General features: G+C 36.0%; 1 protein-coding gene across 2 annotated transcripts in view; it reads left to right on the top strand.

Annotated features, from left to right (window-relative positions):
* The window catches only part of CNTNAP2 (contactin associated protein 2), a 1,224,243-nt gene that overhangs the window by 668,368 nt on the left and 531,817 nt on the right, over positions 1–24,058 (top strand). For both annotated transcript variants that reach the window (XM_075745282.1, XM_075745283.1), the window contains exon 9: positions 8,359–8,508. In XM_075745282.1, the coding sequence (XP_075601397.1) occupies positions 8,359–8,508 (150 nt within the window). The remainder of the gene's footprint in view (positions 1–8,358; positions 8,509–24,058) is intronic.

Below are 24,058 nucleotides of genomic sequence, written 5' to 3' on the forward strand. Positions count from 1 at the left end.
TTGCAGTAAGTCTAATACCCCACAGAGTCCTATGGCAAGCTGGTGTTTTATGCTTTTTTTCCTTAAGGCTTTTGATAGAAGAGAAGCAGCTGTTTTCTTTTCAAAACAAGATCCCAGTGTCCTCAGCAAATGCTTTCAACATTTTAGACCTGGCTATGTCTGAAGCAGCAAACAGTGCAGCATGATAGGCGTGGATCTGCAGAGCAGAACAGTTCATGCCGAGATCTGAAAGTCCATGCAATGTCATCTGCAGACTTGAGACTGGAGCTTCTTAGTTTGGACTTAGTTTCCTCTGAAGGAAATAGAGTCCTCGGGCTTTGAGACCAATACTAATACAAAGCAAGTTGTGGGACAATTGGGAGATGTGCTTTATACACACACTCCAGCAACAAACTAGTTTAAAGAATAAATTATTTTATGTAGTTTGAGTTTAATGAAAAATAATCATGAAGAAAGAATAATTGATTGGTCATTGGTATTTGCTAGATTATGTCCACATTTGGTATTTTTTTCTGGTGGGGAGTGGGGGGTTTGCTTTTTCTGGAGTTCAGGCCTCTGTGACAGAGGCAGAAGTTCAGCTAAATCCTTGTAAAAAGTGCTATATTGTGTTTATCTAGCATGAATGTGCAAAGAATATACAGTAAATATAAATAATTGTAGTGATACAGAAGGGCTCCAAATTCAGAAAGGCCTCCCCGCTAAACACTAAATAAATATGTCTAATATGGAAAATGTGACAGAATAATAGTCATAAAACAAGTACCTTTAAGTTTCGTAACATGAAAAGTTCTGCTTAGCCCACTTAAATCAAAATAGTAAGATGCTGAGCATATGAAAATAATAATAATTCAGTGCAGAATGGTATCTGGCAGGTGACTGTAAAAACTACAAAATTAACTTAAAGCTTTATGAGTATAATGCTGTTTCTAAGATATTTTATTTTTATTTCTAAGATATTTTATTTCTTTTAATTTACAAGAAAAGAAGAAAAGAGAAATATAAACCCTTTCAAGAAAAAATCTGGAGGTTTCTTATATGAAATGTGTATGCGGGATAAAGAGTAGTTAAATTACCAGTTTCAGTAATGATTATTGAAATTATTTGTAATCTAAGAAATAGATCAGATTTCACATTAGCATGTTTGTGGTTTTAAGTAAAGAAAGTTGACTGGGTTCTATGTACTCCTAAGGATGTAGATAACTCTTTTCAAGTCTAAAATATGATGGTATATTATCTGGATATAGGCCACGATGCTTTATAGTAATTACAGTTTGGTCAGTTAAAAACCAGATAAAACTAGATGCTGATTGGGAAAGAGTTTTAAGGAAGTTAGGAACAGATATCATAAGTAACTGATGTGTGGCCATAGTCTATTTCTTAGTAAACACTAGTCCTGGAGCCATTCATTGAGATGACTACCATTGAGCATGTACAAAATCCTGTGCAATTCCAGGTCACCAGATTGCATTGCTAAAGCCAACATTTAATGACTTGACATGGACTGGAATAGAGGAAGAGGGCAGTGGAAAAAGGTGTATTTATTCATTAAAAACAGCATCCTTTCTGCAAGCTGAAAAACATACAGATATTCCAATTTCCAGGTGTATATATTTTTAAATCTAAGGCAAAATAACACTACAGTTTTTTCCTGAGAATAAAGAATGTGAGAAGAGCAGTGAGAGGAGAGGAAAAAGGCTGTGCTTGAAAAGCTAAAATTGTTTCAGCAGTTGCATGAGATTCTACAAGTGTCTAGGCTTAGAATTTGCAAAACATTATTTTTTCTGTCTTTCAAGTGCAAACAGTCTTTCATCTGCTTTTATTAGTTTTCGGTGAAAGACAGAACAAAAAAATCATTTTGAGTTTGACCATTATTTGCCAGGTTTATGGTCCATTTCATTGAAATCACCAGTAGTCAAGCCTCTTATAAGAATAGGTTTGAATGTTAGGAGTCTGCAGCATTGTAGCTGTATGTATTTGCTGTATTTTCAGTTTACTGCACAACAGTATTAACTGTGGAAATAGGAAAATTACCTACTTTTTCTTTTTTTAAAATACATCCTATATATACAAGGCTAGAGATGTATTTAAAGCTAAATGTTCATCTTTTTCTGCTGGCATTAACTTGCAGACAAAGCTCAGGATAAATAAAATATCACCAATGGGCAAAATTTTGGCATGTTTCCAACTACTCACTTTAAAAAAAGAACCCTGAGCTTAAACATGAGAACAAAATTTGTCATAATTGTTTTGGTTTTGTTGGAGAACAGGGTTTTTCCATCATTACAATCCCTTCAAGGACTGCATATGCCACTGTCTTAGCTTACTGATCATCTGGGTAGCTGAAAAATGAATAAAACTAAAAATGAAAAGGACTGTTCTGAATCATAAATCCTAAAACAGATTATATAGTTAGAAAGCTTATTCCATAAACTATCTAAAATACTATCATAGAAGAAGCTGTCATTTTGTTTTTCCAGTTTAAAAATACAATTAGCTAAACATAGAAAAGCATGGGTCTTGTAATTACATCCTGGTGATTTTTTTTTTCTGATTGAATATTAATGGCATATATTGCTGTATATTTGAACACAGCTGAATGTTTCAAACAAAATATCATTGGCTAGTTTTCTTATAGTCCAAAATACTAGTGCAAAATTGTACTGACTTGGTGAGGGATTAGGCAGGAATAGCAACTACAACACCATCCTCAGATGAAACATGGTGCTGGCTGGCTGAAGTGAAAGCAGTTACAAACCTAACTCTCCCTATGCCTTCAGCCTCAAACAGGATGGGTCTTCCCGTCGGCAGAGAAACTTTGACTGGACTTCTGGATTCCCAGATTACAGGGAATCCACACAGTCATTGCTGAAAATCCAGGAACACCTCCTTGTTTTCAGCACCTCTGTGAGGGTTGTTCATGTGTCTGCTCCCTGTTCTGCTCTGAGTCTCCCCATCCAGAGTATCGAGGGTTTCATCTCCTAGTAAGAATTTACAAGAAATTACAATATAAAATATTAACTGTAACAGTAGGCACTAAAGACCAGTTTGCAGCTGTGTAGCCTTACATTGCTTCAGTGCTTCATGGAATGCTAAAGATACTATTTTTTCCCTGTTTTATTCTTAAACATTTTAACTGAATTTTGGGCTACAGTCACATATCAAAATTACAACAAGGTTTTGTTCTGATGTAGCTGTTGACTTCAGAAGAATTTTGGCCATGTATATCAGCAGACTGTATAATCTAGCACTCATTAATAGCCACTGCATGGGTCAGTACCTTTTATAGGAAGATTTGATCGCACAAGATAGAAGAATTTGAGATTTTTGGTACTATAGTTTTCTTCAAGGCATAACTCAACCAGATGTTATGTTGCTAAGTTCTCCATTATGTATTAAACTCTTGTACTTTTTTGGCATTCGTTAAACTAGTCCTTCTTCCATGTCTGTAATAAGCAAAACATCTGTTTCTTCTTGTTCAATCAAAGTGCCTACCTCAAGAGTCCTACTTTCAAAATAATGTAATTTAAATAGAAATCCTAGATAGGGAGAATGCATTTCATTCATTAACATATTTAATTTGCATATGAAACCAGCTTTTCCAGAATTCAGCAGGGAATTAATGGTGGTAGCAGTATGTGCTTCTTTTTTTCCCCTCAATTTGTATACCAGAAAGTTACAGTAAGAAAAAAAGAATGCAAATAAATATATGTATCAGGTCAGATGAGAGAGATTAAACTGCAATGAGAAATCATCATTGTGTGTTTGGGATGTTGTCAATTCTAAACTTTACAGCTGAAAATTCTTTTATAGAAAGAGCCATATTTTACTCTTAATATTAAATCTTAGTTTACAGGCAGATCCCAGTTAAGCTTTTTTTTTATTTTTAAGTCTAAGCATAAATAATTTCTCAATATATATTAGGCATGTAATAAAGTATTACAATAAAAATAGGTCATGCAGCTGGACAAACTAATCCTCTATGGGAGAATATACCATGTATCCCAATAACAATTTAAGTCCCTGGAACTTAGTAGGTTGACACTGCTGCCTCTAAACCACATGTAAATAAAAAGCAGATAAAAACAATGCCAGAGGTAAAAGGTGCTCTTAGTTACACCACTGGGGAGCACAATACTGTAAAGATGATAGTGAGTGCTTGCTGAGTGCTAGTGAGCGATTCTCATTATCATTCATAGGTAAACGCCACAGAAACTATAGCAGTAAATAGTTTTTTCACATAAACTTGCACTTGAATTTTTGTGGCAACTTTGTGGGAATGCTACTGTCATACTGTAAAGCTCCATAAGGATGGTTATTACATGTAGCTAAGAAGACAACAGCCTAAACTTGTAATCATTTTGTAGTCACTATGGTGAAGCAGAAACAATACCTAAAGCAAAAACAGTGTAATCTTTCAGGAAGAACAATGCCAACTTGTAGGGGCAAATATTTTTAATACCAGTGCTTCTCCAATCATGCCTCTAGCAAGCAGTTAACAGAGAGCAACGTGTCCCCTTCAGTGTATTTTGCTAAATGCTGCGCACACAGAGAGAATGCATGGAATTAGTTTTTGCTGGTAACCTGCAGTTCTCCTCATGCTCTCATTTCTATTCAGCCTGCTCAGCAGATCCACCTTTCCTCCACCTGCTTCTTGCCTTGAGTCGTTGCAATGTTCAGTTTTTTAGTGTGGTGCTAGTGAGCTTGAGGTGTTTTCCCTTCACTGCACACTGGGAGAACATACCACAGAGACTAGCTAGAAGTAACTGCATTTCTTAAACTAGCGTATTGTGCACCATTGCACTTGTTAATTTAGCAGATAACATCACCCGTTTCTGTGCTTTAACAAAGAATATTTTGGGACTTTAAGATGTACAGGAATCCATGTTGAGTTGGATAAATAGTTCCCCCCAAAACAAACAAACAAACAAAGAAAACCAACAAACATGGAGGGTCTCTAAATTGGTTGTGATAGAAACAATGGTGCGCTTTTTTTTTTCTCTCTAGTATTTAGGCTACTTGGTTCAGGGAGAAACTGAGCTAATTTCTCTCTTTTTTTAAATCTCAGGCTTCCTAAAAGAGGAAGGTGAACTCTCTGATCAAGATTAGTCAGGGAGTAAAGCATGCAGCAGTAAATAGCTACGTACTCTTGTGTACGAGATTTGTCTCTTTAGCCTGCATACATGGTTCCAGTTTCTGTTCTAGTGTGATTTAAAATATGCCATGTAGGAACAACATGGGCATTGTGAGACTGATTTAGTGTGTACAGAGCAGACTAAAATATGCAGTCAAAAATACAGATTAAAATAAACTGAAGTATTTTGCATCCTCTGCAATATTCAGTTTAAAACACTTTTCTCATTAGTACCACCAGTTCATTCTTTTATGAAATAATACCTTCAAGAGCTAGGACGGCAAACTAAGGCTTATTATAAGAAATAAAGTGAACCTCCAATTTCATGGCATAATCATTTGTCTTTAGCTCCATCAGTTGTGGCGGTGGGTTGACCTTGGCCAGCTGGCAGACACGCACCACCTAGCTGTTCTCAGTTCCCCTCAACAGGGCAAGGGGAGAAAGTAAGACTGAGGAGCTCGTGGCACAAGATAAAGACAGGGAGATCACATAACAATTACAATTTTGTTGCAGGCAAAACAGACTCAACTTGGGGGAAATTAATTTATTGCCAATTAAAATAGATTTAGATAGTGAGAAACAAAGACAATCATTAAAACACCACCTTACCTCCTCCCTCTCCCAAGCTCTACTTCAAATCCTCACTCCCAACTCCTCTACCTCCTACTCCTGAGCAGCACAGGGGGAGTGCAGGGGTACACTCAGGAGACAGCGGCTCCTCTGCCGCTCCTGCCTCCTCATGCTGCTCCCAGGCTGCCCCAGCGTGGGCTCTCCACAGGCCACAGCTCCCTCAGGAGCCCGGCTCCCACTGGGCTCTCCAGGGGAATCTCTGAGGGGAGAGCGAGAGGCAGCCGGAACCCCCCTCCTCCGGCTCTCCCCGGATTTCTCATACTTTTCCCCTCACCGCTGGGCAGCATTCTGCCCTTTCTTAGCGGCGCTTTCCCCAAGGCGCCTGCCTGCGGCTGAGGGACTCAGCTGGGCCCTGTGGTGGGGCCGCTGAAGCCGGCCGGAACTGTTGGTGTCCGGCCCGGGGCAGGCCCGGGCTCTCGCAGAGACCACAGAGACAGCAAACCCCACTGCCCGCGTCTGGGCACCTGCACCAAGTAAAGTTTTCTGTGTATGTTTACAGCTAATTATCTCTAAATTGCCTTAGAAGGTTTTCTATATTTGGTGAATGATCTCAAAAAAACGTATCAAAGAACGAACAGCAGTGGCCATAAAAGTTACTATTGTGAAAGCTTTAGGAGAGAGACATTTGCCATATAAATACGTCAGACGCCACTGCAAATTCAGTTCAAGAGCAGGAGAAAACCAGTGATGCTTTGGATGCTTGTGGGAGGTGGACGTGTTTGGAAGAACCCAGGGGAGATGTGACAATTTCTCTACTTGCAATTTGTCAAGGTGCAAAAGCTTGTCTTTTGATATAATACAAATGGTGGTGCAAGGTAGGCTGACACTTTCTTGCCTAATGTCCTGTTGTTTCTTGGTTTCTGCAATATCCCCCTTTCCAGAGAGCACTTTAGACTGACACCTCTGACTCACTGACAGCCCATGCTACTGTTTTCATCCCTCATGTTTTAATGGCCAAGTTTTAATTTTGTCCAGAAGTCTCTAATCATTGTTACTCAGTTTAAGGCAATACTGAATACCTTGCTAAAAACTGACATAGAGCTGGAAAATTGGGATTTTAAGTATGTTGTCATAAACTTCAGTTGTAGAAATGCACACTGTAACAATTTTGGTTTGGAACTCTGTAACAAGGCATATCTTCTTTTCCTTTCTGAATTTATTATCAGTAGAAATTAATTTTATCTGGGTTGTAATTATGTGTTTTTCTGTTTATTTGTCAAATGTAATGAAAATTAAAAAGAAGCTCACAAATAGAAAAAAACCCCCACCTTTTCTCATGTTTAGTATATCAGGTCTTTCTTCTATTCTTACAGTAGATTGAACAAGTTTTGGTAGGAACATTTCATACTGATACATTTTTCTAAGAGGCTTCTGCCATTTTTATTCACACTAATGAATATTCCAAGAATATTCCTGGGTATAACACTCCATGTTCTTTCAGGACTTGATCTGGTATCTTGAACAAACACTTGGAAGCAGTGGGCAAAAAATTCATTAAATGCCTAGGTATATCTGTTTGCCATGAATATTATTCCTTGTTCATAGAAGATAACATTCTTTTGAATATTTGGAAAGTTTATCTTCCATTATACTTCTGCTGATATTGTGCATCCCACATAATTTTAGAAACAACATATTGCATTGCATTGTAGATTATTTTGGCAAATGACATTTTCCTAAGGTGACTTAGCACCTTTATCTAGGTAGAGAAAATGTCACTTGTAAGAGGTACTGTACTTTGGAGTTTACTTTTACTAGAGTATTTGCTACCTAACTTGCTGACCCAACATAACCTGCCTGCATGGTAATGACCAGAACAAACCAGTACTCTTTTGCTTTTTTCCAATGGCAGCTTAACATGCCAGGCAAACCGGCTTCCTGCCAGCTACTGGAGACAATGTCAGAAGTATATAAATTCTGGGTTTTTTAAAAGATCTGAATGAATCAACAGATCCATCTGCTTCACTGCTGCCAGTATTGGGAGGATGGTGCTCCCCTAAGATGCAGGTTTGGCAGACATTTGCTGGTTTTGCAGTGCCTTAGTAATAATGTCTTCATCTGTGACTAGCCCCGCATCCCAGTGACAGTATTAGCTGTGAACTCACCTTCCATGTGAGCCTTTCCTCCCTCGTATTTTTTCTTTCCCTTTTCTTGGAAATATCTAGCTTTTGATAAAGGCAGCAATCACAAGCATAATGTGCCCTTTGGGCTTGTTACTCACTAAAGTTAAATGGATCAATATATTTTCCTTCTGAACTTGATCACAGAAACAATTAAGAGATATTCTTTAGTAGTAAAATGTAGAATATGGCCTTCTGATGGTAAAGGTGAGTGATAACATCTGTAATTAGATACAGTTATACCTGAGAACATGGACACTTCGGTAGTTTCAAGACTTGTATTTATGATATAATGTTATATTTTTGGTAATATTAACTTTAATAGCAATGCCTTGTTATTGCATTAAAATTATTTCATTTCTGCAATAGCCTTCATTAAACCTTACATAATGAGCCTAGGAGAGAGACACACAAAACACTTAAGGATAATAAATATTGGCCTAAGTAAAATGTTCCAATGTTTCCTGTTCTTCACAGGCTCTGGTCTCAATGACGGGCAGTGGCATGAAGTCCGATTCCTAGCTAAGGAAAATTTTGCTGTCCTTACCATTGATGGTGATGAAGCTTCAGCTGTTCGAACAAACAGCCCTCTACAAGTTAAGACTGGAGAGAAGTATTACTTTGGAGGTAAAAAAAAAAAAATCGAAACAAATATCTGCTTGAAGTGCTGTTGTCTTTTAAGCTACATAAGGAGTGAAATGGAGCTCATGATGTAATTCATTCATATAGATCTTAATATGGCTAAAATGGCTAGGTGCTGCTCATCAAAAAGTAAAATACTAAACTTAATTTCACTTTTAAGAATCTTTTTACACCTCCTTATCCTTGCAAAAGAAACCCTGAGAAGTTCTGTAGAAGAGTCAGTCTAACTTGGAATGATTTCCCAGATTTTCTCTGAACATTTCAGAGACCATTCTCTGAAAGGGCAACCTTCTATTACTAGTTTAATTAAATGGCTCTGAGAAGAGAGATAAACTTATCTTTTCAAGTTTGGAATTCTGAAGACAAAGAAAATCATTGCTCAGGACAGGTCTTAACCTTTTGCTCAATTTTTTTTTAAGACCTGTCATCGTTGTGGGTAATTAAGAAGCTTTCATAAATTGAACCCTTAAATTGTTCAGTATTTCTATCTATTGACAGACTATATACTAAAAAGAGTTCTTCCAAATTATGCCTTGAATTATTATTCCCCTTTCTGTCCTGTGTTTGCATTTATGAAAATCAAAAAAAGGCCATAAAAACTCTTGGATTTTTTAAAATAGATATTTTAAATTCTATATTAAAAAGTCTATTTAGCATGCCAAAAATATTTTTGATATACTACTGCCTTATAGGAAAATGTCATTAAGGGTTTTTTAACTCAAGCATAAATCTTATTTTTTTGACTGCTAGCCATTTTTTTAAAAACATCCAGTTCAGCAATGGCCTGTAATCTTTGTTCAAGCAGAATTCTCAGCAAGTTCAAATGCTAAGATCAAAAAAGAATTGTAAGTTGTACTTTTGAAGTGTTCCACATGTGTGATGTTGCACATGAAACCTTCAGGCAGAGAACAGAAATTTTAAAAGTAGAATTTATCAGTGTTGAAAACTGATTTTTTTTTTCAGATTTACAAAGTGCATAGCTAATCAAAATAAACTATAAATATGATACTATAAATAGTCATAACATTACCCAAGTGATAGAAAAGTTAGTGGCATATGAAGTATCCTAAGTAGAAAGGGAAAAAAATAATTTCAAGGTTATTTCATTATCTCCTATGAGCGGAATCATTAAAAATATATATGGAAATTAGTGCTTAAATGGTGTTACAAAACTAATATATAGTTAATTAAAAATAGATTCTAATCCTGCAGATACTCATGACACACACTTCCAGGAAACACTGTGACAATGACGATATCACAGTGTTTTCCAATATCCTTAATTCAGCTAATATCCTGAATAGTTGTTTTGTCATATTGCCTCAAATAGGAGTTCTGGCGTGGCCACGTGTCACATGCTAAAGCCTGAAAATTATTTTGTCATCAAAACATACTACCTTCAATTTGTTAGAACAGTCTGAGACATTCTTATTAAATGAACTTATGCACACATAGAAGAAAAAATAAATGCTATACCTATTACATCCAGTGTTAAATTCTGTTAATTTTGATAGATAAAATCCCCAGAACATTATTACATTTCTGGAGAGACACTGGTTGATTTCTTTTGAAATGTCTTTTACCTCCGATTATTTGGTTGTGAGGGATAGATTGTCTAATTTCTCCAGGCAGTTTTTATACACTTTCTCAGTCAAAATACAGGTCGATTTGTTGTCATTTCAGCTGGATTCTGAAATCTGCTTGACTTCTAATTGTTGACCTGTACTTTAAAATTCCAGCATCCTTCCATAAAAAAGTGTGCTTGTAGATAATTGTTCTAGTGGGATCTGAAAATAAATCATTAATTCCCTGAAGTGTCATTCCCACGTCTGTTCACCCAAATACATGGTCCCTTTGCATAAACTGTGGGGTTTTTGTTTTTCCTTATTATCTTTGATAATCTGAAAGGTCTTCTAAAGGTATATCAAAAGAATAGCAGTGTCCTAACCTTCAAGTCCAGTTTTATTTCAAAATAGGAAGTCTACATTTGCAACACTGTACTTTTGTGTTTTAGCTGTCTCAAGCTGTGAATCTGTGGAAGCTTTATTTCTGACTTGGATCTGAGGAACCCACTTATTTTAGTATGCTCCCACATGAATATTGCTATATATGTTATTTTGCGATATATATTTGTTAATTAGAGATTACTTGCAACTTAAAGCCAGTCTTTTGGGTACATATTAGAAACCTAATCTTTATATTCATGATCTGCATCTTATGAGGCAAAGGTATTTTTGTTCTATTCCCTCTATATATATGTGTTCCTCCTTATTTTTCTTTATAAGCACTCCAAGTTATGGCTGTTAATCAGTAATATTTGCAAGAAGAGGGTATAGAGGTGAGAATAGTGGAGAACTTAAAAACATTTGTGCCACTTGGTAGTTGTCATCAAAGAAGATGCTTTCATTAGTTTCATTAGGAGTAAGTTCAGATAAGAGTCAAATGCTTTTTTTTTTCTGGTTAGGAAAGGGACAACTGCCTCTTGAGTTCAGAGGCTAATATGTTTGGCTTTTTGCAAACAGCTAGATGGCTAGCAGAAAGAATTATCAATTCTTTGGTGGTAATAAATTTTTGATGTGAAAAGGAATCCAGTAGATTTCTTTGCTAGAGATCTGAATATAATAGTTATAAGTATTTTGACTATTAAACCTTTGTATTATTAAAATTCAAACATATATCACAGATGCAGAATTTAAATGATCTGTTGTAAATATAGTAATGTTATCGTATTCATCTCATCCTACTGCTATATTTCTTGATCTTACAAATTACTGAGAAATCTCAGTTAATTGAATTTGTGTTCAGAGAGCTTATACAACATTTCTAGAAGGCTCTGAACACATGTATGCTTCTGATTTAAATTTTCCTACTTCATCTCTGAAAGAGATACATGTTTGCAAATGTTTTGTTCTCCAAACTTTCCCTGATTTTAAAATGAGTATGTGTCTCTATATTCTGGTCTCCTGGTGTCAATATAGCAAATATATACTATAGGCAATGGTGTTGTCTTTGCTGAAGAGAAGATTTAAAGGTTGCATTTCAGCGCTGCAGTACAATATTTTCTCAAAAATATACTGGAGAATTTAAAGAGAAAAGTAATTACAATAAAATGAGTACTGCCTCAAAGTAGTAAGGCAGACACTAGATAGACCTTTTCTGTTAAAATAACTACAGCTTTTACTGTAAGTCAAGTACCACATACTTGAATGTGAATTTTTGTGACAGTGTCATTTTTTCAGAAAAAAGATAATTTTCATTTATTGTCATCATAACTTTGCACTGGCAATATCCCGTAATATTAGTTTCATAATAGACAATCTATCAAAATTGGGAATGGATTAAAGATTGAGTGGGCAAGGAGAACATTACTATGCCAAAGGTAGCGATAAAACATTTCAGAGAAATCAGAAATTTAAGCTGACTTTTACACAAATAGGTTTGCAGCGATGTCTGGAAAAGTCCTTAACTTTACTCACAGTATTTTGATTAGAACTTGATTATGACTTAGTCCAGTGTAACTACATACATAATAGGGGGAATGCAGAGAGACAGGATTGTTGTGCTGTTATTCCTGGCATTAGAAAATTTGGGCCGGGCAGGAGCAAGCCTGTGAGTCAGAGTGCTGCCTTCCTCTGTGCATGCAAATGGGTACAGTAAGGGCCAGCTGAACACTGTTTTGACACTGAAGGGGCTAACAAAAGAATAGCTTGTTTGGACACCGAGTGGTATACTGAGCCTGGTTAGTCAACTTCCCTGTCTAGTAGCAGCCTCCAGCTACAATTTTGAGAAAGTTGGCCTTTTAGAGAAACTAGACCTGACTGACACTCTCTCAGTTTCCCTCAAAACTAGTTCCTAAATGTGTTCTGGTTATTCCTTAGTTTATTTATTCATTTGAATAGAAATGCTTGTCATTGGCCATCAAACCCAGATTTTTACTACATGTACAGCAATATTTGAATAAAGGAGATGTGTCTTTTGTGACTTCTGCCCATAGAAATAACTTTTCTAGCTTTGAAAAATCAGAAGTAAATCATAAGAGGATTCTTTATTTCTCTGTCAGAGAATAAATCATGTTCAGTACTGCTATAGTTTGAGGTTTTTTCCTTCCTTTGTGGCTCTCCCGTGTTGTCTCCCAGCACTACCAGGATCCTCTCAAGGGACAGATAGCAATGATGTTTTGTTCAAGCCTAAGAGTTAGGGGAAGCTGTGCTAAAGATCAGGCATTTCTGTAGATTGTGAATGTGTGCTGGTGTATGTGGGAGGGTGGGTGCTAATTGCCTATTACCCTTCTGTATAACTATTCTTCTCTCCCCACTGGTTTTATTTTTCTTCCATTTCTTGTCTGCAATTTGGGTTTTTGGAAAGAAGTAAACTTCTCTTCCCTACTAAGCTCTAGAGAATGGTGTTTCTTTGTTGTTTCCAATTATCTGCATAAAACAAAAAAGCAGAACAGAGAAAGTGAATCACAGAGTGAAAATGAGTCCATTAACCTCATTTGCACTGTTGGGAGATAAGGGGCTTTTGTGAGGCGTCTTAAGCTTGCACCAGACCACCTAATAGCTGCCTAGTGCCCAGAGGAAATACTTGATTAGAGACGTAATTTTGACTTGTCTCTATTTTACAGCATTTCTTTTTAATTGTGTCGACTTTCCCTCTCCTTTTCACTGGCTTAAGAATTGGAGAGTTTTTCGTATGAGTGATAAATCTTCGCTGAGAACAAAGGTATGCAGTGAGTGTCTGTCAATCCACTGTGTGCTGTTTTTTCTGACAAGCAAAGATGAATGGACTATGCAGTTAGTTTCCTATGGGACACCAGTCTATGGCATATAGAAAGTCCTTCCTTTCTGTATGACTGTACAAAATGCACTGTGTATGGAGTCTTGTTCCTGGAGTAGAATTCATTTGCTTCTGAAAGTTGTGTTGGTGTAAAATCCCATAGAATTAGAGGTGGTGGAGGGAGCAGGGAAGTCAAGCTAAAGAGGAAAAATACCTTCCTCTGTTTCACATGTGCTGGGCTCTTCTGCATGTGAATCTTCCTTTCTTAAAACCTGTCATCTATAACCAAAGCCTCTGGATGGTATGCCTACATTTTTTATCAAGTTATCCATTGTTATTAATGTGTGAATTGGTCATTAACAGCTGTTATAGTCATGGTCAGATTTACTAGGTAGTGTCACAGGGATTTCAAAAGCGCTCAGACTACCATAATCACTAGTATTATCAGATAGAAAGGGGGCATGGGTCATGTCAAGGCTTCAGTTTTTGTGGCCACTTGTTTCTTCTGCATGTATGACCACGAGACAGGATGGTCAAATTTGCATTTCTTGTGGAAAGGCTGCTTTCGGTGTGATTTGAAATCTTTCTCCTCATGATCATAAATCTACTGTAAGGTCAAATACAAATCCATGAGGAGAACACAAAGCAAATTCAAAATAACTCAGAATATAATGTGATTTTGTGTGTCTTCAGCATTTATCTTCAGAAATCCTCCCAGGTCAGTCCTACAAAATAATTATAAACTTCCACTTTGGACAATGAAACACAGCTGAACTCATATTCCTTTTATACAGCTGACAGAGCTGAAGGGAGTCGATCAACATTGCCAATTAACTCTTTGAGTTTTATGCTTTTTTTCATCATGTTTAAAGTTTTGTTTATTTAATTCAGATAATATGAATGTTAGGCAAATGAAACCAGGTAAAATAACGGTGACATTCTCTGATTACTTCTCAGTAATGTCAGTAGTATTGTTAGTGATGTTATAATATGCCAGTCCACCAACATGTTGTATACAACAGTACAAGCAGAAATGCTGGAGATTGATTGATGTCCTGAAGAAAAACAAGTGCAGGCAGAAAGCTGATACTTTCTGCAAGCAAATAAAAGATCAAATATATGATAATGTGAGTTTAGGAATGGATAGATGGGAGTATGAGTCTTGCTGGAATAACTTCAGCTTTTGAGCAGAGGCCTATTAGAGATGAGAAATGTCTGCCCACTGAAAAATGAATGAAGTTTTGAGATGTGCTCTCCTAGTTATACAACGTAAATCTCTTCCCAAGCTGAAGATGTTAGCCACAAATATCTAGAAGTTTCTCAAAAAAAAAATGAAGGAATTGAATCTTCTTTGCTTTATTTTCTTGCAAGCACTAAAGCAAATTTCTGTGTGCAGCAGATAAGAGAACAACAAATTTTTCAATACATTTTCTTTTCTCTTATTGACATTTAAAAGCAAGAAAACAAAGAATGAGGAAGAACACACACTGTAGAGAGTAAATCTGCATGGACATGGGAAGGAGTGAGCTGACCTAATGGAACTCTGTTGTCTCTAATTATGTGTGTATATGATTGTCATGGTTTTACCCCGGCTGGCAGCTGAGCACCACGCAGTCGCTTGCTCACTCCCCCCCATCAGGATGGGGAAGAGAATTAGAAAAGTTAAAGTGAGAAAACTCGTGGGTTGAGATAAAGACAGCGTAATAAGTAAAGCAAAAGCCGCGCGCACAAGCAAAGCAAAGCAAGGAATTCATTCACCACTTCCCATGGGCTGGCAGGTGTTCAGCCATCTCCAGGAAAGCAGGGCTCTGTCATGCATAACGGTTACTTGGGAAGACAAATGCCATCACTCCGAATGCTGCCACCGCCTCCCCCAAGCTCCTTATAAAGTGATCATGATGTCATATGGTATGGAATATCCCTTTGGTCAGTTTGGGTCAGCTGTCCTGTCTGCGTCTCAACTTCTTGTGCACCCTCAGTCATCCTGCTGGCAGGGCGGTGCAAGAAGCAGAAAAGGCCTTGGCTTCGTGTAAGCACTGCTCAACAATAGGTCCATATAACAAAAACATCTCTATATTATCAACGCTGCTTCCAGCACAAATCCAAAACATATCCCCATACTAGCTACTATGAAGAAAATTAACCCTCTCAGCTGAAACCAGGACAATGATTTATTTCCCTTTTCACTAAATACAGTAGTCATATTGTTGCCTGGGTCTCAGTCAGAATAAAATTGTATCAGGTCTCTGAATATTACAGAAAATTGAATTAAACATAGAGGAAATTCCCTATATAGCATAGCCCTTGACTCTGAAGGGAAAGAAAAAGGTCTTGTAAAAATTATTAACACTTCTTCTGAAAGAGAAGCTTTTGGAGAAGGAAATGTCTGGTGAAGACCTAGAAGAAAGCTAGCGGAGACACACTCCAAAGTTACAATTGCATCTGTATCCTATATGTCCCTCTTGGTAATGCTTTAGTAGGTCAAGCTACAAGGTCTGTGGTACCAGTAGCTGAAAAAACTGCCTACAGGAGGGGCAGGACAGGTATTTCAACAAGCTGCAAATGTTGGTAGGAATTTTAATGAGTAATAATTAGGGCTGTATGGTTGTAGAACACTGAAAATAATGTAATCTATTGATGGCGTATAAGAATCGCAAATATGTTTGTGGGGGTGTGTTGAATTGTGTTGTGAAAAATAAACACATACGCTTTCCCGGTGTGTGAAAATAATCATACTCCTAAATAGTGGAGAGCGCTAATTAATACTGCAATAGCCCTTCTACCAACTTAACTTTTTTTCCAGCAAGGGTATCCTGGATCTGCTCCTAGGTGTATGAATGTGCTTATTGTCCACAGCACAATTCAACACACCTGCAGGGGAAAAAAAAAAAAAGAAAAAAGGTAAATCCTTGGTGTCATCAATAAGTTATATTGTTTTCAGACACTTTTCTTGTTTTGGGGAATGAATTACTGTTGCTTCTCAGTGGACTTTCCATAGGTGTTAAAGTACTTGTAATTTTCCTCTTTAAAATAATAGAATCTACATCAGCCTCCCCTTTAGCTCCCACCCCTCTAAATGTAAGCCAAATTTTTAACTGTATTTCAATGTTTTAAGTATGTAAATGACACCTATTAGTATTATAAACAGCACTAAGCAAGAAGATGCCTACCTGCCATTGATTCTGGTGGTAGTCAGACAACTGGCTTGCATGTTTCATAAACTCTACCTACCTATATAATTCTAAACATGAATAACTTTGGAAACCTGGTTTAATAAGTCAGAAATGTGTAACAGGAGAAAAAAAATCAGGACATTTTCCAGAACTCACCAAAATACGGTGTTTGTGAAAGTGGGAGAGTGCAAAAATATAGTTATTTAGATGAGGCCTGCCTGAGTCATATGGCCTGAGCTGAGAATGGTTCTCGGTGCTGATTGTGAATACTGGCTCATGTATGAAACCTGACTGGAGGTCCAATTAAATGTATAATTACTTTCTGCTGCTTCTACTATATAAGCAAACTGCAGGTAGCTCTCTGTGTCTAGGGCAAGCTGTAAATTAAATCCTTGCATGCCTACAGTCCTAGGTTGTTATTATCACCTTTCACTGAAGACAACAAATCCTATCACATAAAAGTGGCAGTCTAGGGCTCTAACAGGAACACTTATTAGTGATGCTTTTGTCACTCATGAAGTAGATTTTAAGGGCTTATATCTTCCCAAAGAAGGAACTTTATTGAATCTCACAGTCAGTTGCTTAGAGCTGATTTATCTACATAACTTGGCAAAACTGAACTGCAAAGCCAAAACAGAATGTTTAAAGCCTTGTTTTCCTCTCATCAGCAAAGCACTGAACTTACCTGTATAATACTTTGCAGTGGGAAGTAACAAGTTGGAGATGCACAAATCTCCAGTGTAGACTGCTAATGATTACTGGCTTATTGCCCAGTTTAAGGGCAGTAAATTACTGTGTCAGTGTCAAGTAAGTCTACTTTAAGTTTAATTTGGAGTGGACAAGGTTTTGGTAATGCATTACTGAATATTTAATATTGATGATCTCTTTAGGAGGGAATTGATAGTTAACCAGCAAACTGCTAGACCATTTTGGGTTATTGAGTCCTGTCAAAGACTATCATTCAGCTTATTCACTGAATGGCCACAATCCTTTTTTTTTTTCCCTGTAAGAGCAATTTGTCTGAGATGGGACAATTAGCATAAGTACTAACCGTAAAGTTGTTAAAAAAATCCTGTGTTTATGAAGGAAGAGAAGAAATAGGACACTTTTGAGGCATGATGGTCACTGTAAAGGTTATATTGTAAACTGCAGAAAAGTGAAACTAGATCTGTTGCCATGGCAATAAAAGATACTCTTAGCCTCTTTTTAGTTCATCACCTCTGATATCAAATGTATGCGTAACTTGAATGATCCTGAGAAGTCATTTTACAGACTTTCTACTTCTGGAGTGAGACCTGCATGCTTATCACTTGATCTTGTCCAATAAATCCAAGTGAGATTAGACACTGTGCTTAGTAATACACAATGACTGAAAATCCTTCAGTAGGCAAACTTTTATTTATCCATAAGAATAAGCCAAATATTGTTGCAGAATAGTAGTGTGTATGATGTTTATGTGTTTGTGTAGGAAGAATCTTGCTTTAATCTATAAGGACAAAAGTACTCTCTAGGTGGCACTAAGGATATTTCCTTGTGAATCTTTTTCCAAGTAGATGAGGCCTCAAAAAGAAGCAAGGTTTAATTATGCTTGAAAATGCTTCATCTGCTTCTTGCCCTTATTTCATTTTCACAATTCTTACTGACCAGACTTCCCCAAACACCTTCTGTACTTGCTTGTCATTTTCTTAATCATCTTTTTATTCCAACAGATTAATGTTAATTTTTTGAAAACTAATTCTTATGTTTCATTCTGTAAGTTGGAAGCTTTCTGTGGAGTGTTAGAATTTATTTTTTTTTTTAATTAATTAGGCCTATTGTGGTTTAACTGGCATCATAGCCAAACTGAATGGAATTTTGAAAAGAGATGTTTGGATCCCACGTTCCCATGATTTTCATCCATAGGAACAAGTTCCCCAAAGTCTGACCCTTTTTTTTATTCTTTTTGAAACTCTTTCATTTATACTTACTGTCTTTGCAGTTTGTGTTCTTCATAGACTTGATAGGAGTGTTTGCTTGATTGCATTCTCAATATTGCCTTTTATTAAGAACTTACCTAAAGGAGAAAACATGAGTGAGAGGGAAAGTTTACCACCTTTTATTATTTTAATGTCTTTAAGATCATGGTGTGAGTAAACAGTGCTCATGCTGTTAGTGACTCACAGTTATTCTGTAGAAAAATCTTGAGATAGCGCAAAGAGATGGAATGTTCTGTATCTTGATGCATGTTGAAGAAAGGTCACTGAGGAATTATACAACTGGAATAATAAATGAATCTTAAATCTTTTTGAGAATGGTAGGGCTCTTTTTGTCAGTTATATATTCCTATTTCATTTTTAAACAGATTTTATTACATTTATGATCTCAACAAAAGTCAAATAGGACAGGTCTTTATAAATGCAGTGAATTATCTTTTCAGGAATCTCACAATTCTTAGCAACAAGATTGTAATCATATCTCCTGCTAGTGCCCAGAAATGTAAAAATACAACTGCATCATATCCACCTATCACTTCATAAGTGGAATTCTCATTTGGGCCAATAGCTGTATTTTGCTGCATAAAAATAGTGGTTCATGTTTCTGCTTTTGAAATGTGTCATAAACCACTGGAGTGGGTCTACAAAATGACACAACCATGTGTGCATACATGCATGCACATAAAAAAATGTGTTCAACAGAACTAGTTTAATTTTTTTTAAAGAGCCTAAACCCTTTCTTTTAGTGCTTCAACATTTTGATGCTCAAAGAAAGATGCCAACTCCATAGCTGGTGCAATCTACCTGTAGAAACAATTCCTGAATGTCATACAGGCATGTGAAATTTGAAGCTTTTTGTTGCTGTCTCTGTTTCATGCTTGGACCTGTAATAGGCAAGTACTTACATTAGAACTAGACTATACCCTGTGCAAGGTCTTTTCAGCTTTCCATTGAAGCCTCTCAGAGTTATGTTCAGGCACCGTAGCTGACACCTGTCCCCAAAAAATTTACTTGGTTTGCATACAGACTTTGTATAATTAATATTATGAAATCTGAAATGACCTTGTAATTTAAAATTGATAAAGACACATTTTCAAAACTCACATTTGATTAGGAGAGTAGAAAATTACTGCAACCAAGGAACTCCATGGGAGTTTTGCACTAAAATTTTCACTAATTGTGTTGAAGAAATTTCCCATGATTTTAATACCTTTTGAAAGTGTACATTTGTATACATTATAATATTGCTATTAGAAATGTTACTGTGGACTCCAGTGTATTCTTAGTAAATTATTACAGCTAGGCAACTATCCTAGTCTTTAAATTTTACCCTTTTCTTTTGTTTCCCCAACCAAGAACAGATGTGTAAGGACTCAGCTTCGCTTTCAGCGCTAACCCAGATTTTACTGTGCTGAAAAAAAAATCAATCTTTTCAACAGAGTGATGCCAACATTCAGTGTGATCTTAAACAAATTTGGTTTTATCCAACATAGTTTTAAAGTTTGGAGTATGACATACTGAACATTTTTCCATCATTTTTCATGAGACTGCTCCAAAACTAGTCTCATTTACACAGCTCACTCCATTTTCTGCTTTGCTACTTTCAGAAAATGCAAGGGCAGGAAGAATCTGGTTATTAGCAGTTTCAGAAACAGAGTTTACAGCCCTACAGATCACAATGACTGTGACTCACCTTTCTAATCCTATTGATCTGCAGTTTCATTAACTTTCAATATCTCAGAAGCTTGCAAACTGTATGTAAGATGTTTTTGCTTAGTGAAATAAATAGCAGTATTTTGCCTGTATCATAAGGCAAAGAATGTTTCAAAAATACTTGGCTTGTAATTAAAGGAAGAATTTAAAAAAAAAATCTATGAAGTGTATGGATCATTTAAAAATCAAATTAATGAGACATTAGATTATTATGTGTGTAGGGTTTGCCATAAAGATACATATTGAACAAAAAATCACTAGTACAGATATATAAAACATTTTATTTTTTTTAAATACATGAGTGTATCCCATTCCCTTTTTCTACCTCATATGGTCAAGCTTACCACTTAACAAGCTGAGGTGAATGCTTTAATCTGCATGAACTTTATAATGATATTTTGGTTTTGTGATTCAGTGAAAGCTTTTGTGCTCCATTTAATGCACCCTGCTATTCCATAATGTGTTATGTTATAGTAAAGCACTAGTTATAATTTTTAAATTATTATATTTCATCACTGAAATTCAAATTTCCTAAAAATTCTTCTTTAACATAGTGGTATCATTTTGTATTTATTATCTCTGGTGACTAATTGTCATTTTTATCTCAGTTGATAATGAGTGTGTATTTGACTTTTTCCATAACTTGTTTTCTAGCCTAAATTAAAGATTGCAAGATAAAAGTGGATTTCCCTTTCATCCTCCTAAAGGTGTACCCTGGGGGAAATAAAGCTAGTGATTTGGAGAGGGTTCAACACATTCCAGCATGTCTGTATGTGACTCTTAGCAAGCCATTTAATATCTGCTGTTCAGTTCAGCTACCTATAAAATGAGATTAAAAATAGTAATTTAGGGGTGACTAATTAAAAAATGGTTGTGGACAACTTTACTTTTGGCTGTTTTTGCAATACTTTTGTATGAATTTTCCCTGAATATTTTTATTACTAGAAATAATTATAAAAAGCACATTTTAAGCCACAATAGTTGCATATTTACTGAAAATGTTTTATGTTCATTTGTCAATTTTTAAATTTGAGCTGTTATAAAAGCAATACTGCATGAAAAAAGGAAGAGTTTTATCAACAGATATGCTCTTTGAAATGTAAGTTGTCAAGTCATGTTTGTTAGATGTATAAAGGCATTTAAAATGGTTTGTCCCCATTTTGGAAGGCTTATATGCTTTCCAGACATCATGAATTGCAAATTGTATATACATATACATGTGGTATAAAAATATCGTCATACGATTTCCAGTTTCTGATACATTCGTTAGTTACATAAATTAATCAGTCAGGTAACAGGGACAATACTATGTAACTTATGGACAAACCCAAAAAAGAATGAACTTTTAATTGGTAATAAAATTTCAGGTTGTAGATTGAAACCAAATTACTTATTTATTCACTGATGAAATTCAGAAATAATTTTCCATAATAAATAAGTTCAAGAATTTTATCATGTCCTTTATGAACAATTTGCTGACTTTTTTTCCTAGGGAAAACATTTGTTGCATGATAAATTACTTAGGCTTCCACTTTAATAAATTACAATCTGAGAGACTTACTGCAAGACTTCTTTAAAGGATATTTATTAGTCAGTTTAGATTTATAAAAGAATGACACAATGCAAATCAAATTTTCAGTTATTGTTATTGATACTAGTTTTATTACAAATTAATCATCCTATGCACGAGGGATAAAGATGGCACATCCAAGAATAAGCTTTGAAGATGCACTGAAATTAATACTCTTTCAAGAGTAATACTACTGAATCTTCCTGCTTATTAATATATTTTTGACAAGCAGTTATTTTATAGAGATTATAGAAATTTGTATTAATAAAATATCTAATAATATAAAAATGGTACTGTGTTCAAGAATGAAATCCTTGTAAACATAAAATAGCATGACTTTTTGTTTTACTAATAGACAAGAACAACATTTTTTTAAACTGAGGGACAGCTAATTTTTTAACTGGAGAAGAATAAAATAATAGCTATTATTTTAAAATTTCCTGGGCGTTTCTTCTGTCTTCTAAGTAGCAGTTGTATAGAAAGGGAGGAAAAGGAATATACTTCAACATTTCAGGCTCATTTTTTCGCAACCTGTAAAGACAAGTGTACTTCAAGAAAAACAAAACTTGTATTTCTTCTAAGGCTTTTTGTGTCATGGTTTTTGCATATCTCATAATCCTATTTACAAATTGATAGGGGGTAGTAACTGGCATGAAAGACTTCAAATACACTGTGTTGTGTATATCAGATGGTAATGAAACAGATTTAACCTTAGAGGGGGCAAAGGGATGCACTACTGTTTCACAGCTAAGCTGTGTGATGTACTGATGCTGCCAGATTTCATAGAATCATTGCCAAAATATGGGTGCTGGAAACAGATGATGAGGTAATATTAGGGGAAGAAAAGAAGCATGTCATACTTGAAATATCACTTTGAATTATATCAAAACTCACAGTCTTAAAATGTTCACTCTTGCAGTGTAATAGAAATGACATTAATTAAGCTGGTTAAAGCATTACTGAAAAGTGCTTCGCTCTGTGATCAGAACACTGTATAGATTACAAAACAGAATAAATGCTGTGGAAATATTTTTTTTTTAATTTATTGTTTTACTAGGTCCATTGATCAGTATGAGCAAATTCTGTGTTTACACGAACAGTGTGATTGAGGGGATACACACCAGTTTACTGTCCTCTAACTTCATATTAATGTCAAAGCAATATATTTTGTAAGAGAATGATTAGAGGGCCAGATTATATTTATTCTTTTATTCCATACTATGTATTTGCATACATTTTTTGTAAAAGTAAGTTACCTTTTGTGGGAGTTGAAAGCCGAAGGACAAAAATTATTCTGATTCTTAAGCAGATTGTATTTCAATCTGTCTTGGAAGCTGAAGGAAAACTAACGCAAAATAACTCATGGTATATGAAGGATGTTGAACTCTGCAGACGCTAGTACCATTGCTCTCTGCAGGTGTGAAATACAGATGGACAAAGGAGAGTGTAGCCAAGTCGTTTTTGGGTGTAGACAAGATAATCTAAAGCTGTAAGTAGCCAGTTGTTCATATTTTCCAGTGAAATCACAACTAACGTCCAGGGTACCTTCAGGACTTTGCTTTGTGACTTCATGGCCATGCTGCTGTCACTACTGCCTTTCTACAGGAGGAGTAGAACCAAAAGCCAGTTAAGGGGCATTAAAACAGTAACAGTGTTCCAGAACCAACACATCTTGAGGGTTTTGTCATTGAGGCAGCTCCTTTATAGAGTTCTTGCTTCTCAATGCATTTTGCCTTAAAACTAACAAAAAATGCCTTGCAGTTTTTAAAAGTACAAATGTAATCAATCTTCATTTCTTTCAGAATTTTTTTTATTTAACTCTTTATTATTCAGACTATATTACAGACAGCTGGTTACAGTGCCATGCGCTTACTCATTTGTCAGTAGAAGGACTCCTTTTTCAAGCAATTCAAACATTTTGTTCCCATCTAAATCTAAGTCTGGACAATGTGTGCTGGGTAATATGTAATCTGATTCTAGAAACACATTATTTCTTAAATAACTGAATTGCATTTTTGAGAATGGGCCTTTACCTTGTATTCTGTCTCTACACATTATCATGCCTTTTTACTTAGGGTTGCTTATGAAGCCCTGAATTCTTCCTGCTCTTCTGCCTGTTACTTTTCTTCCTTCCACCTGATTTTTGACTCCATCCTCCTCCCCTCTCTCCCAGCACACTGCCCAGTATCTCTCAATCAAGGTGAAGAGATGAATGACTTCTATTGCAAGAAAAGAGCTTGAAGCCTGAGCACAGTGCACTCTAATTTGTCTTCTGTCTGAATGTAAAGCAGGCTCTATCACCCAGGCTGCCAGGCGAGGTTGAGGGATGG

This window comes from Balearica regulorum, chromosome 2 (genome assembly GCF_011004875.1).
Source record: "Balearica regulorum gibbericeps isolate bBalReg1 chromosome 2, bBalReg1.pri, whole genome shotgun sequence".
Taxonomy (NCBI): Eukaryota; Metazoa; Chordata; class Aves; order Gruiformes; family Gruidae; genus Balearica; species Balearica regulorum.